General features: G+C 37.8%; 1 protein-coding gene across 1 annotated transcript in view; it reads right to left on the minus strand.

The window, feature by feature from the left end:
* The window catches only part of pth2ra (parathyroid hormone 2 receptor a), a 71742-nt gene extending 69027 nt beyond the window's left edge, over positions 1-2715 (minus strand). Inside the window, exon 1 of the mRNA XM_088083869.1 lies at positions 2149-2715. Within this exon, the coding sequence (XP_087939995.1) occupies positions 2149-2214 (66 nt within the window). The 5' untranslated portion in view covers positions 2215-2715. The remainder of the gene's footprint in view (positions 1-2148) is intronic.
* Positions 2716-15618: the final 12903 nt, after the last annotated feature.

Below are 15618 nucleotides of genomic sequence, written 5' to 3' on the forward strand. Positions count from 1 at the left end.
TGATACAATGCATTTTATTTTGAAACATTTACAGGACGGGGTATTCAGCTGTGCAGGAGATTGCAGGACTTCATAAATGAGTGCAATATGTTCTTATGAATATGAAAATACAGCACTAATATCAGCAGGCAACGATATGCCTTTAGGCCCAGTTAAGGCTGGTCTATTTTGATGCAGAAAGAATGGACTAGTTATAAATATTTCTGTTAGAGAAAAGGTATACTTTTATTCAAATTGCATCAATTTTACTGTAAGATGTTTTGTTGGACTGCTAGATTTGAGGCTTGTTACTTTAAAAAGGAGTAACTGTTTTGTTACTCCCCCTAAAAGTGATTTGAATTTTACATTGTTTGATTTATTTTGCTGTTGGATTGCTAAATGTAGATTGCACTACATTCCTTTTATTTGAGTGGACCAAGCTCTTGCATTCATTTTATTTTAGAGAGACTTTATATCAGACTGTAAAACACAGATTACCAGTTAGGACTGGACTATTTTTTGTTGGAGAATAATGCCCTGCAGTGTATGACAAGATTTAAAATGTTATTTTCATTAATTCGTTGTTATATTAATCGAGTAATAAAAAAATAATAGTTAGATCAATAAAAACAATAATCAATAGATTAATCGAAAAAATAATCAATAGATTAATCAATGGAGGGATCGTTGACAGAAATAAGGTTGAGAACTTCACATATAGACACCATCAAATGCTGTGAAGCATGTAATAGGGTCAGAGTGTGCACAACTAGTAGATGACAGTTAGTTACACAACTCAGATCAAATCAGGAATTAACAGCTCCTGAAAAGCTTATTATAAGACTGTGTGCAGTGCCGGTGTTGCATTGATTTTGTGGCAAAATAGATCATAGAGAAAAGAGAAAGAGAAATGTTGAGCAGATATCAACAGGTCAGACGGTTACAGAGCTGCAGATAAACTCATCTCAATAGTGTAAAGGCTGGCAGAACATACTGACTGAAGCATAAAATACAGCTCTGTAGCTTTTGTATATGGAGAGTAAATACCTCAGCAACACAAACATTAAGAAAGATACTAATTGGGTGGAGAACGCAATTTAATTCATACAAAAATAGGTGCTCTGTATAGCTTGGCTGTTGTGTCTGTATACATGGAGGTAAACTGAGTCCCATTATGTTCACATGCAGCTTTTCTGCTGACGATTCCTCAAGAATTACATTGGGCTTAGGGACTGTACTTTATTCATCAGAGAAGAGGGGTGGCTGGGGTGTGACTTCAGGGTTTTTTAAATATCATGATCCCCACAGGAAGTATGTTTTCTTGAGCCTCCATGAGTGACTGGGGGGGAATTCATTACCCTCCCTCCACCATAAATAACCATATTTGACCATTTAAAAAAATGTTTTTCAAACCAAATTGCAGGTTTTGTGGTTCTCAGTATTTTACCCTTTAAAACCTAAAGCAACATCACTTTTCTTGTGCTGCTTTCAGACCCCTTTTACGGATATTTAAACCTTTGGACACTGAGCCAAAGGGTGTGAATTCTCTCTGAAAAATTGGGGAAAAGGTTATGAGCAACTTCCACCAACTGCAAGAAATTAGTAGATTTAGAAATTTATTTTTTTTTAAATCTAGAGAAAAATGTCTAAGGAAAAAAAGAAGAAAGCGAGGGAAAACTATATCATTAATTATTTTAAATTTCGTGTTTGAAATTATGTTACAAAATTATGAAATTATTACAGTTTTTAAGTACTATTTCAAACGTCATTTTATTTGATATTTTTTATTTTGTTTTATTTTTTGTTTTTCCTAATTTTCAGGTGATCTCTTCTTCCACTGCTCATGACCTTCTTACCATGTTTTTGAAAGAAATCAAGTCAATTTACTCAGGTTTCAAAGGATTAAAATAAATAGAAAATATGAGCATTTAGAGTTGAATTTCCCTCCCGTACGCCAAATTGAAAAACATAACTCCACCCCATAGCTCACAAAATTATTTGAAGTCCTCCCCAGTTTTGTACCCCTTCCACCCCCATCGTCCAATAAATAACGAACGTTCCCTAATATGTTTTATCGCGCAATGCTGAAGAGGAGACTGCCGTTAGGCAAACATGATTTCAATAGCAGTAGTGTCGTGTTGCTGTGCAAAAAAGTGGATACATAAATACCTGTGCGTCAACCGAAGTCCAGCGAAAGAAAAAGTTTGAGACTAATATCCACACGAACAAGTTCATAGTTCGTCAGTCTGCATTGATCTCCAGCAGCGCAACAATATATCAACTATACTTTCATGTGAAATCAAGCAGGCTTTACGCGCGAGACAAACATCCACTCTGCTGTCGGCGCATCATTGAGAAAAAGAGCTTCACATGATAAGAAAGTTTCATTCCAAGTTGTGGTCCAAAGCTGAGCTGCCCAGCTCAGTGAGGAGGATGATACAGTAGACCTCATCACATCACGGAGTCCACGATGTTTTCCCACTCGGGTCCTCCTCTCGTACACTCAGGGAGCTTCCCAAAGATGAGCACCGTGGCATCGCAGCTCCCGCGGAGGAAGAGACCCGGGCGCACGCTGGCAACGGAGATATCAGTGTGGGATGTGGCGCGAGTTTGCCCTTGGCGCGAGAAGAGAAAAAGTGAGCCTCGTGTCATAAGTGTCATGATGAAAACCCCTATCTGTCATCAGAGCCCTCAGTGTGCGCACTCTCCAACAAATAGTTGGACGGTGCGTAAATGCCGCCTCTGCCTTGTACTAGTCAGCACCACGTGACTTGTGTTGAAGCTATCCCCCTAGCATTAATTCATGGCACGCGTTACTTGTATAGGGGACGGGGATGGCAGCAGTGTCTTTGACGCACAGAAATCATTTACTGCACAGTGTTTTTTATTACGTTTTTATTCATCTCTCTCCTTTTTAATTAACTGAGCAGCTATACTGGAGAAAAATGTGAATGCAACACTTTTGTTTTTGCTCCCATTTTTCACAGGTTTAACTGTAAGACCTAGGATTTTTTAATGCACTCGTTAGATATATTTATCACACATTTTGGTCTCAGATTTGTTAAACTCTGTGTTAGGGAGCATTTTTTCAAGATAATCCCTCTACCTGACAGGTGTGGCACATCAAGATTCTGAACCTGTTATTACCTGCTCCCCTTTTTCAAGTCTCTGCTTGAAAATATTTAAATATAGAGTATATCTCAGCAACTGTAAGGCTTATGTGAATAATCAAACTCTTAAAATACACATAACAAATGGGAGATGAGCTTGAGAGCTGCATCAATATAGATGTAACTGGACCTGATTAAATCAAGGAAAAAGAAATAATAAATAGAAGTTTTTGTCCTCGCTTAAAAAACATCACAATTTTAGAGAGAAAATGCCTTTAAAATAATGAAGCATATGCCCAAAAGCTCTAGGAAACCGTATAACAACATCTGACTGTCACTTGTGCAGATATAGATGCTTATAAAATGAAGCAGGACATAATGGGACAATGCTGAGTAAAGAAATTCTGAGGCAAGATCTTGAAATTGAAATAGCCATTTAAATCCATTTAAACCCAAAGATGACTGGTCTGGTTGGCATTTTATTTATTCATTTTTTTATTTAAATATTCATATTTAAACACAAATAAAACATTTGCTAAAGTCATTTAAACAATGTTTTATGTTGGAGTTTGTTACATTCCAAATTCTAAATATTTACAGGAATATTTTAATTTTTTTGCATATGCATATCGATTCCATATATCGGTTATCTGTCCCATTAACAACTAATAATCCACATCTGTATTGACCCTGAAAAACAAATATCGACCCCTATTTTAAATGCCTTTCCTGCTTCTCTAAAGCCCCCGCTGCCAAGAGCCATAGTTGAAAGCTTAAAACAGCATCATTACTTCACATGTGCGCCTTGGGATGATCACAATAAAAGGTCACTCTAAAATGAGCAGTTTTCTCAAACAACAAAATGTTTCAGATGTCGCATGTTATTAGGGAGCTTGCCAATGACATGCTGACTGCAGGAATATCTACCAGAGCTGTTGCCTGTGAACTGAATGTTAATTTTGCCAAAATAAGTTGACTCTAGTGTTGTTTCTGTGAATTAGGCAGTACATCCAACCAGTCTCACAACCACAAACGACATGTAGCCATACCAACTCTGGACCTCTACATCCAGCATTTTCACCTACAAGATCATGCAACAGTTGGTTTGCACAACTTAAGAATTTCTGCACGAACCATCAGAATCGGTCTCAGGGATGATCCTGTGTGCTTATTTTCCTCACTAGGGTCTTGACCTGACATCAGTTTGTCATTGTCACTAACTTGTGCTATTGTAAGGTTGGTTGTATGTACTACCAAATTCAGGGAAACAACATTGGAATGAATGAACATCCAGTGCAAGGGCAACAGCTCTAATGGACATTCCTGCATCAGCATGACAAAGGTACACCACCTCAAGACTTATGACATCTGTGGCATTGTGTCGTGTGATCAATCTGCACATTTTAGAGTGGCCTTTTATTGTGACCCTCCCAAGGGCCACCAGTGTAATAATCATGCTGTGAAATAAGGACCTTGGTATGCCACACTGGTCAGGTGGATGGATTATCATAGAAAAGAAAAGGATCTTCAATTTAAACCTGTGGAAAATGAGAGCAAAAACAAATATGGTGCATTTCAGGGAGTTTTCACAACAGAGCTGTTTGGTCCGCTTTAAACGGACCAGAGTTCGTTTCCTCGGATAGTCCACTTTGCTTGTGCAGGTGTGAAAGCTCATCCAAACTCTGGTGCGGTCCAAACAAGCAAACTGGTCCACCCGAAAACATGGGTCTCGGTTCGCCTGCAAGTGAATGCTGTTGCAGTTCGCTTACAGTGGGAAATGCAAACGGACTATCCAGTGAACCAAAGAGAGGAAGAGAACCAAAGAGAGGAAGTGTCATAGAGCACAGTGCATTTTGGGTAGAAAAAGAATAAATAAAACCAACAGTGCTAATCCAAAAAAGCAGAGGTAAACAAAGAAAAAGTTGGAAAAGCAAGTCCGGCTTGTGTTGAACAAGTCAGCTGATGGGGATGGATTTCCATTTTCAGTCCTGGCCAATCAGTGAGCCAGGTTTTCTTCTTCCTCACGCTTCCGTTCTTCCTGGTCAGTGCTCGTTTCAGGCAATACCGCCCCAGCTGTTGTAACTGCGTGATGTTGTCCAGGCGGTTTGGTCCATTTTCAAAGGTGCAGTGTGAAAGTGAACCAAACCAAAATGAAGGATATTACATTTTTTTGGTGTGAAAGCGCCTCAAGTTTTTGTTCAGTATATCTTGATTCAGTGTTTTTGGAGCCCATGCTGTTGAAGGAGCTGTCCATGGTGCTGACAAGGCAGTTGGTTTGCATTACATTCGAGCTTTAATCAGGTTGTGATTTAAAAAGGCATGAGAGTGGATAGTCCCTCACAAACTCCCATTCGTTATGTGTATTTTTATCAAGAATAATTCTTTGTGGGAAAAAAAAAGTCAAACTCCATGCTGGGAAGCAAGCTGGCAGGACTTACTGTGCTCTGCTTAAATCAGCTTCTCTCTCATCTCAGGCACTCAGAAGTGAAGTAGCACAGCAGCAAAAAGTCATTTCTATTTAAAAGGCCTGTAACTGTTGATAGATCAGATTGAGCATGTATGTCTAATTATTTTTGCCTAAACTCTAGCACAGTGCACATGTGGGCTGAACCTGTCTAATGATTCAGCAATGAGCTAATGCACTGAGCCCATACACCATGGACTCACACTGTGCAGCATCCTGTTAAAGTGCTAACTGTTGATGGAATGCAGCTGTCAAACTGACAATTTTTGGGCCGCCATTTAACTAGCACGTAATGGGTATAATAAAAAACACTTTACAACCTTATTTTAGCAGTGTAACAATAGAGAGGAGAAAGAAACAGCGGGCAAAAGAGAAAAAAAACATGCCTTTTACGAGTCAAAACCTTTTTGAATTCATTTTTTGTAGGAGTAGAAAGAGATCCAGAGAGTATGCATTCTCTTTCATAAAAAAAAAAAAAAAAAAAAAAATGGTTTGAATAGGCTCTTATTATTGTGTGATTTCACACCCAATCATTTATTTTTCCTCTGCTCAATTAGTGGGAAAAGGTCATCCACAGGTACTTTTTAGCATCTTGCAAAGGCCAACTCACAGCGCGGGAGTGGTTTTCAGAGTGGGCTCCATCCATCCACCCTGATGACACGAGAAGTGTTGAGAAACCAGATGTAACCCCCTGTTGAGGAAACTTACAGCCTCTCCAAAGCTCATTGAGCTCAGACTTAACTGTACATCTCCTGCAACTGCTTGCTCTCACCAGAGAATTACGCATATCTCTTGAAGCATGTGCTACATGAAAAATGGCTCTTTGGACATCTAAAGCTGTCAGTGGCATATTGTAATACTGGAGGCATAAAAGATTCAAGCAGTGACCCAGTGTGTGACCCAATTATATAAGATGTAATGTGATTTTTAATGCTGAGTATTTCATCAATCATGTTCAGTGCATGTAAAGCTCACATGGTTGTGTAAACTAATTGTGCAGTAATGTTTGGTCGTACAAAGGGGCTGTGAGCTTTTTTCTTTTATTTCAGTAATAGGTGTCATTTTGCTCCCACACTAATTCTTACTAATGTAACTCCTGTAGAGGCCATCAACAGTGTCTCAGTCTGGTCAACAGGAGTTCAGCAGGAAAAATAAGTAACAGGCAGCCTAGCTCCTCTAACATTATTCAAGGTGGCATGGGCAAATTCACTCCATGTAAGGTTGTCATAAATGTTGAAATTACCCATAGAAACCAAAAAATCTTTTTGAACCAGAGTATAGATATTGTTATATCTGCTGTCAGCATGGTGGTTTATGGGGATTTACTCTGTTTTGGAGCCAGCCTCCAGTGGCCTTTGAGGAACTACAGTTTTTGGCACTTCGGCATTGACTTCATTTTTCAGCCTCAGAGGTTGCCACTTGGTTTCATCGTGTCTTAATCTTGTGATCAAAAATTGTCTAAAGCTAAATGCTGAGATTGTTTTTACAACTTCTGATCAACCTATATTTTTGGGAGGTTTAAAAATAACAACTTTGGGTATATCTTACCCATTTCCACTAAGACCCACTAACCCCCAGTTTAATTCTCGTCCGACTCTATCATTTTATTGTTTGAGCAGATACAAACACAGATTAAAAATATCGTGTACTCGCTTATACCTAAAAAAATATATAATATGATATGGGGGTAGGGGGTTGGGTGGCATTAGGGGAAATGTGTTAGATCCAGCTCTGCTAGTATCACCGGTAAGAAAAGCTACTGGTGTGGTGGTATGGATTTTGTGTGCTTTTTCATACTTTTCCTGGATTTTTTGCTGTTTACTGCTGCTTTGTTTCAGTGTGCCTTCAGAGGCTGGATGTGGCTTCCTGGTTCTGGAGCTCAGCATGCACACCTGTTACTCATTGCATGCTCATCAACTGCAGCTTAAAACCCTGCTCTCCCTCTTCCATGCTGCCAGATTGTTTCTGCTCTTCACAGTGGTACTGTTGGCTCATCTGCAGTGTTTTTGTTTCATGACAATTGGCTGTCATTCTCCATTTTAAGTGCCTCTCTCCTCTGAACTCCAGTGCCTAAGCCACACGCTGCCTAGCTTGTGGTTGTGCCATGAGATACAGCTCCTTCAGAGCCTAAGCCACACTGCTTCCTTGCTTCAGCCTACAAACACCAGAGCCATAAGCCACACTGTTTCCAAGCCACAGGCACACTTCAACTACTTCAACTCCAGCCTCTCACCACCAGTCTCACCTCAGTCTGCTTTTCACCTCAGTGTCCTCCATATTCTAGGTGGGCAGGGTGGTTTGTTTGTCATAGTAATAATAATAATAATAATACATTTTATTTATAAAGCACTTTTAGAAGGAACCCAATGATGCTGTACAGATACGTTGTTCATTTCATGCTTTTATATATATATCTATATATATAGATATATATATTTAAAAGGAAATGTTAGTCATCTGTATTTTCTTTGTATGCCAACATTTCTGAATTAAAAAAATAAATAAATCTCCATTTAGATCAGATATTGTGACTTAAAGGAATCACTTAAATTCTATTTTCAGTCATGTCACTGTATTGTTTGTATTTCACCACTTCAGCTCAATTTACATCACAGCAGGGAAAGGCAGTGCCGAGAGACAGCCTCTTTTTAGAAAGCTATATTTAAAAGTGTTTATACAGCATGTGCGTAGTGATGAAATATACTGTAAGTATATGCCTTACTTCAATAAAAAGTGACGTACGACAGACTACTGTAGATGAAAATCAAATGGGTGCATGTACAGTAGAAGTGTGAAAGCTGGCAGTGTTCGTTAAATGGCTTGTGTTTTTTAAATTATAACTGACAAGAAAGGTGTCCCTCACATAGAGAGACTCTTCAGCAGTATGAGTAAAGTATATTTTGCTTCTGACAAATTGATACTCAGCCTGACAGACACCCAGAGAGAGTGGCTGCTGTGCTGCTTCACTTCTGAGTGCCTGAGATGAGAGAGAAGCTGATTGAAGCAGAGCACAGTCAGTCCTGCCAGCTTGCTTCCCAGCATGGAGTTTGTGTTGTGATGATGTAAATTAGCCACTTGTCCACCTGCCAGGTTGGTGAACACCATTTTGTCCTTTCTCATGGTCTTTCCAACTGCCCACTTTATTATTGTTTACACAACACCTGTGATTTTTTTCACTTTTTTTCTACCCTCGTCAACTGGCTTGCTGCAACAAGCCAGTAATCACACACACGTAAGATTCGAGGAAAAACCCATTTACATGTCACATGTAACGCTACACAGAGCCATGTGTTTGCACATATATGATATACATGCAATGTATAAACCTGCTGTTATGAGTTTAAATCCTTGATTTTAAAGTGTTACATCAGAGGTTATAACAAAACTATTTCAAATACAAAGCTGTCATTTATTCTGGTGGTGCAGAGGTCTGCAACCTACAGCAATCACTTTTTATAAGCATAATTGTGGTCTGAACAATATTTTGCACCAAGAAAGTATAACTACCAAATTCCAAATGTTTTGACAAAGATTAATTTGAAAAAAATAATGCAAATGCAAAAAAAGTAGCCTAATGTAGGCTTAAACTAGATTTACTGACTAGGGGTTGTATGTCTCTGCACACCAGTCAAGTTGCAGTTACAGTTTAAAACCATGTCTGTGCAAACATGGATGCTTCACACACATCCTCCCCCCTCAGCAGCACAGAGGATCTATATAATCAGCACAGTTTCAAAGTGAACACCCAAGATTAGTGTCATCAATTTAGAGTCTTACCAGATGTCTCCCCCTCTGTTCCTGAGATATGATGCTGAATAATGTCGAGAAGGAACACACTGAAGAACATTATGATGTCACAGGGAAGATGATTTTTGAACTTTTAAATATAAAATGTCTTTTTTTTCTATTATACATTTATGGGAAAAATGTCATAGTAACGTGAATTCTTTAACTGTAGCCAAAAAAATGTAATGCGAGGCCCATGTGACCCCGACCTTTGACCACCAAAATCATTTCAGTTCATTCTTCAGTCTAAGAGCACATTTTTGCCAGATTTTTAAAAAATTCCCTCGAGGTGTTCTTCAGGTATCACATTCACAATAAAGAGACAAACCATCAGTTTATTGTTAAGTTCAAGTGGATATTTGTGCCAGATTTGAAGAAATTCCCTCATGGCATGGCATAGTGTTTTGACAAGGGTTGTATTCAGAAATATTTGTTTTTAGTGCAGGAGCACAATGTGGCTCAAACTGGACCATTCGTAAATTGGGAGTGCAGGTGGATCCATTCCATTCCGTTATCCAGAGCATTCTCTGAGTGGCAGAGTGTACTTCAAGCACTTGATTGGGGTAGACGGAGCAGTAGAGTGTGGAAAAGGAGTGAATGTGTGATTAACTACACTGTTCATCAATTCATGTAAATAAAGAACGCTCCATTTCTTTAAACAACAGTACTCTCATTTTAGTGTCGAGCGTCACATTTACAAATGCATCCTAGAACGAAATGGACAGAAGGACAAGTTGAAAAACACAGTGCCTCCAATTTTGGCAATTGCCAGCTCAAGCTTACAAATTTAAAAAAAATTAAATAAATTGGCAACCTGCTACCGTGACCCAGAAATGTGCATGCACCAATCAGTAACTGCAACAAATTCTTGGCACAGTTTCTTGTTGTTCCAGTGTTCCATTCTTTCTCTGTGAACGTGACAATACATATGACTTATCAAAGTCCAGGGGTTTACATATTGATTTAAATGAATATACATGCACAGTTAATGAAGTTACTTCCCCCAACAAAAGAGGAGGTTAGAGTTAATCATGGCTACATGTGAACAAGCCGTAACCTCTGTGATGGAGTGATGGGTGGATATGACTAACTATGCAGAAATTTGGGCCTTAAAAATGTAAACAGGTGAGTTAAATAAAAATATAACCCCCATACAGTTGTCATCAATGTTGAGATTAGCTCTAGAGATCAAAATTTATTCATTACCAGGCTGAAAACATGTTAATATCTGCTGTAAATTTGGGCATTTGAACATATGAGGATTTACTCTGAGTTGGAGCCAGCCTCAAGTGGCAATTCGATCTGCAGTTCTTGGCACTTCTAGTATGGTTGGCTTCATTTTTAGCTCCGGAGGTCGCACCTTGGGCACAAATGGAACCTGCTCAGTTCATAGCAGAGGCTCTGCTCTTTGGATGCACTGTTATGCAATTTCTTTTTTCGAGCCCTTCGCAATAATTGACTCTGACCTCATACTGATTTTCCCATTACATTGCTAAAGTCACATATGCTGAAAATGATTTTAAAAAAGTTTTTTCATCTGAGCCCTTATGTCCCCACACTCTGTGTAGGAGCCAATATAAAAACTGGCGGTTATTGAGTGACGATGATAAGGGACAAGGACAAATGACAGTGTAAAAACTATTGTAAAACGAAGTTACAAAAAAAGAGAGTAGCAACGAGTTATAACTTATGCATAACTATGTATAGTCATTTGCAAAAAACTATACATATGACCATTTGTTGCCCTTAACCTTGCTGACATTTAATCAATATGACTACAGCTCCTATCTTATTGTAAACCACATGGTTTTAGTTGCCTAAAATGTGACAGAAATTGAAAATTTCCTTTATTTTTGTAGAATATTGTGCAGGGGGTTTGTTTCACGCAGGCAGACAAAGAGAGAATCAAATAGGACTCAACACTTGGACAATGCTGGATATTGGGATGACTGTTACAAAATGTCATCTCATGTTTAGTTAAATTCAAATTCAGCTTTCCTCATTGACTTTCAATTGCATAATCCCAAAATGTTTAGCATGAGTGACGCCATACTGTTATCAGGCCAGACAATAAACCCTAATTTGAAAGGCATAATCACTCTGCACTGAGTAGGATTGTGTCATAAATGCCAATGAGAATATGATAATGTTTTTTTGATGCTGTCGCCTTTTTCAAAAGTAGCATCTCAAACATTTTCAATTTGCAGTCTCAAATCTCACTCTGGAGCCTATAATGATAAATTGAGTTGTTGATTGCACCAACATCGTTTGCACAAATGCATTTTTCATTACGCTGTTTCATGAAAAAAATATTAAAGGAATTCACCTGCCAGTCATCCTCCTTGAGTTGAAACCAATCATTCATAGGATGTGATGGTGTGAAGGCAGGACATCGTTTACTTCTGATTACAAAGGACGAATGATTGTATGCATGAGAAATCAGACGTCTCTGTGAGTTTCCTAGCAGAATGCATTGTATACTGGGGGTGGCCAATAGTCCAATCTTCTATGATATGCAAATCCACAAGAGCAAATACTATTTGCAGTCTCTGTGGATATGGTGTGGTATACATGGTTGTAGTTCATACATACAAACTTCACAGTCAATACTAATGCTTGTTCTCCTGAGGTGTAAAATTTCACTGTAATCTGGTGGAGTGTACTTCATTCAGTTCACATTTGGATGTAAGTAAGGAGTATAATTAGTTACATGATATGCTTGTTTCCATAACCAAACCTTAATTTGAGAAAACAGTGTTATTACAGTTGTGTCAGTTCTCCCATGAATCCACTGTCCCAAAATGCTCCATAATGACTGCTTCTTGTATAAAGTCTGAGCTACATTTCAATCAGGTAAGAAGTACTCTGAGTTAAAAAAATATTTATTTTTATCTACAGAAGGTTTGAGAAATATAAAGAGTCTTTTGGCAATCACATCCTATTGTAATGTCATATATTTAAGTATCTCATTGCTGCAATTTCTATGGATGAAATGACCCAACAGTAAATAAAGTTTGCTTCACTCCCTCTTAAGTCTGACCTGCAGACAAGAAAAATTGTGTCTCTCCAACATGGGATTCAATGAGAGCACAATAGAGTCATGCTCAAACTCATTCGCTCACCACTGAACATTTAACTAAATCCAATAATGCTGTTCAAATTACAGAAATGAAGACAGGCCAGTGCGCCTCATGGTTTCCATGACTACAAAAAGCGTCCAGTCTATGCAAGGGCCCTGCTATGTGATTGTGTTAGACAGCATCAACTCGCGGTGCTTATTTTAACTTGCCAGCTCTCAGCATCAAAATGATCAGCAGAGGCTTTTAATGAACTCTCAAAATGCTCTTTATGCTTTAATGCAAGTACTGAACCTCTAACTATTGCAATGGCCGGGTCTGCATGCTCATCAGCACTGCTAAAGTTTTAAGTTGTACATCATGAACTGAACTGTGAACAGGATGTGTCTGAAATAACTCGAGCGGCTGAACATAAAGTAAAAAGAGCAGATAATGGTGAGACTTGGTGGCACTTAGAAAACAAAAGCGAGTCATCGGGTTTTGAAAGTTAGCAACACATTTCTGAGGTCACACTTCAGTTCAAAGAACACATCTGACATCCTGTTACTGTCAGCTGAACATCCTATTACAGTTTGTTAAATATTAAATGCCAAAATAATGCAGTATAAAGACTTGTTGCCCTTACTTTCTCCCTTTGTTTCCCTCCTGTTTTCTGTCACACCTGTCCTTTAACAGTCTTGTTGGACCTTCCCTGTTTTCAGAGTCTTCCCTGCACACCTGTTCTGTGTTAGTCTTTGATGAGTTCCTTGTGTATATATACCTGTGCCTTTCCCTTTGTCACTTCATCTGTGTTTATTGCTGTGTCTATGACTTTGTCCATCTCCATGTTTATGGTGTTGTTTCCAGCTCAGTCTCTCATGTTCCATTTTGAATTTCTTCCCCGTGTTTAATGAATAAATTATTTCGATTACATACATCTCGAAAAATAAAAGCTAATTTCACACAAATTTCAATATACCATGAAAAAAAGGAGACTTAGAGACTTATTTTTCTCTATCCAGTATTAGCCAAAGGATAACCTAGAATAACAGCATTACCGAAGAAAGAAAATAAAATATTTAATTAAAAAGACTTAATTACTTTAAATCAGTGATTCCCAGCTCATGACTCAAGTGTCAACTTTGTGAGGAACACACTTTATTTTGTAGGGAGCATTTCCAGCACAGTGCTTTTATTTTGAAGTGCTGTTTCTGTTAACTCTTGCATGTGTGGAAAAAGCTAACGTCTGCACACTTACTCCATGCCACACAAGTTTATTTAAGACAACGTTTCATTCCTGCTTGGATCTTTGTCCGGTCAAGTGGTGTAACATAACAACAAAACTGCAACATATTTGAAATAAAATTGGATATGTGGTCATTTATCTAATGTGTGGGCCTTGAACATAAAGACTGAGGAGGAATCTGGACCCCATGATTGGAACCACTGCTTAAATTATAATCCTTAAGTATTTTACATTATAATCGTTTTATATTATTATCTGTGATCAAGCTTTTTTAGAACTCAACAGAGCACAATACAATTTCAGCTCAGCAGTGAGTTTATTCCTTAATTTGACTCCTAAAACTGAAACACATCTGTGTTTCAAAAATAAATTATCCTCTTAAATTATAATGTCCTTCTCTTAAAGAATAAGCGTTATAAGTGTCATCCTGCTTTGTTGTCAGTTAAGTTTTGATTCCTCTTTCTTTTGTACTTTTACCTGCCTGTTTTGGAAGTTTTAGCTTTAAAGCTTGCTTTTTGTTTACATGTCTGCTGCTCTGCATAAGTCCTCATTTGAACTATAATGCAACACCGACTGTTGTTCTACAGTTTACTGGCCCGCTCTGTGTGTCTGCCTGTGTGCTTTCAGATAATGAAACACCTTTTAACTGACAGGTGGAAAAAGTGTATATTCTTTTAATTTATGTTATTAATTTATGTTATCATAAAAGTTTTGCGTACTGTCCCTTTCAACTTATTTAACACATAGACATTATTTTATCTTGTAAATGTGTGGCTGCAACAGGATATTCTCTAATATAGGACTGTTTGAGGAGGGTTTGGTGCTAAGAGGGGGAGGCAGTTCAAATCATTTTTTAAGCACTACTGTTCTGTTTTTTGGGAGATATTTGACTTTAAAAGGTTGTATTCTTTATTAGTTTTAATGAATACCCTCAGAATCACAGAAGCCACAAGTGGTTTTGAAAAGCATGTTTTCTTTAAAAATCTCCAAAATCACACAATTTATCATAGCCACAGACTGTGAAATGTGGTTATTTATTGTGGCAGTAGAGTCTTGTGCTGCTTTCAGAAGCCTTTCTCAAGTATTTCCCGATTTGAGCTCTGGACATATTAGTTGAATTTATTTCAAAAACATGGGGGGAAAAAGCAATGAGCAACTTGATCAGAAATGTTCCACAAATTGCAAGAAATAATTATATTTAAAAATGTATATATTTATGTATTCAAAGGTACGTCAAATGTTTAGGGAAAAAACAAAAAAAGTTAGGAAAAAACTGTAACTATAATTATCATAACTACATATTTAAAATTATTTTACAAAAATTATATTTTTTAAATTATATGTTTTCCAAGTCATTTCCCTGTCCTTTTTCATTTCTTTATTCTGTTTTTGTTTTTATTCATTTTTAGGTAATTTTTTACAAACATGCTCATTTTTGGGGTAATTTCTTCTTTTGTTGCCCCTTTGCCTTCTTCCCATGTTTTTGAAAGAAATCAGGCCAATTTGCAGAGGTGTCAAGGGGCTAAACCACACACACATCTGTGTAAAAACTTCACTAACATGACCACAACTAAATGAGTTTTAAAATGTAGAGTGAGTTTCCTTCTGTGTGACAGCTATTTCAGAATAATACATGAAAGTTACATCAGCAGGACTACATTATTGTGTAGGAGGATAACTGATTATATGGCAGAAAAGCTGATAAGTCAGATAAGGGTCAATTTCAATGTCGTTTTGCATTTTTAGTGTTTGTTTTTATAGGTCTTCAGCTTTTGGACTCAAATAATCTTGACAGAAACTGCAACTTAATATTCTGCACCAGGCATGTGTGGTCAAACTGATATTACAGACTACATGTACTCTGCTATTAAGAAGAAAAAACTGTGACAGAACTAAGGACATGCCACAGTTGTAAATACAAATTGTAAAATTATTATCTGAATACCAAGTTATCACAACCAGGCTGTCAAAATACTT

The sequence above is a fragment of the Plectropomus leopardus genome, chromosome 10 (assembly GCF_026936395.1).
Source record: "Plectropomus leopardus strain MGB_pleo_1.0 chromosome 10, ASM2693639v1, whole genome shotgun sequence".
Classification (NCBI taxonomy): domain Eukaryota; kingdom Metazoa; phylum Chordata; class Actinopteri; order Perciformes; family Serranidae; genus Plectropomus; species Plectropomus leopardus.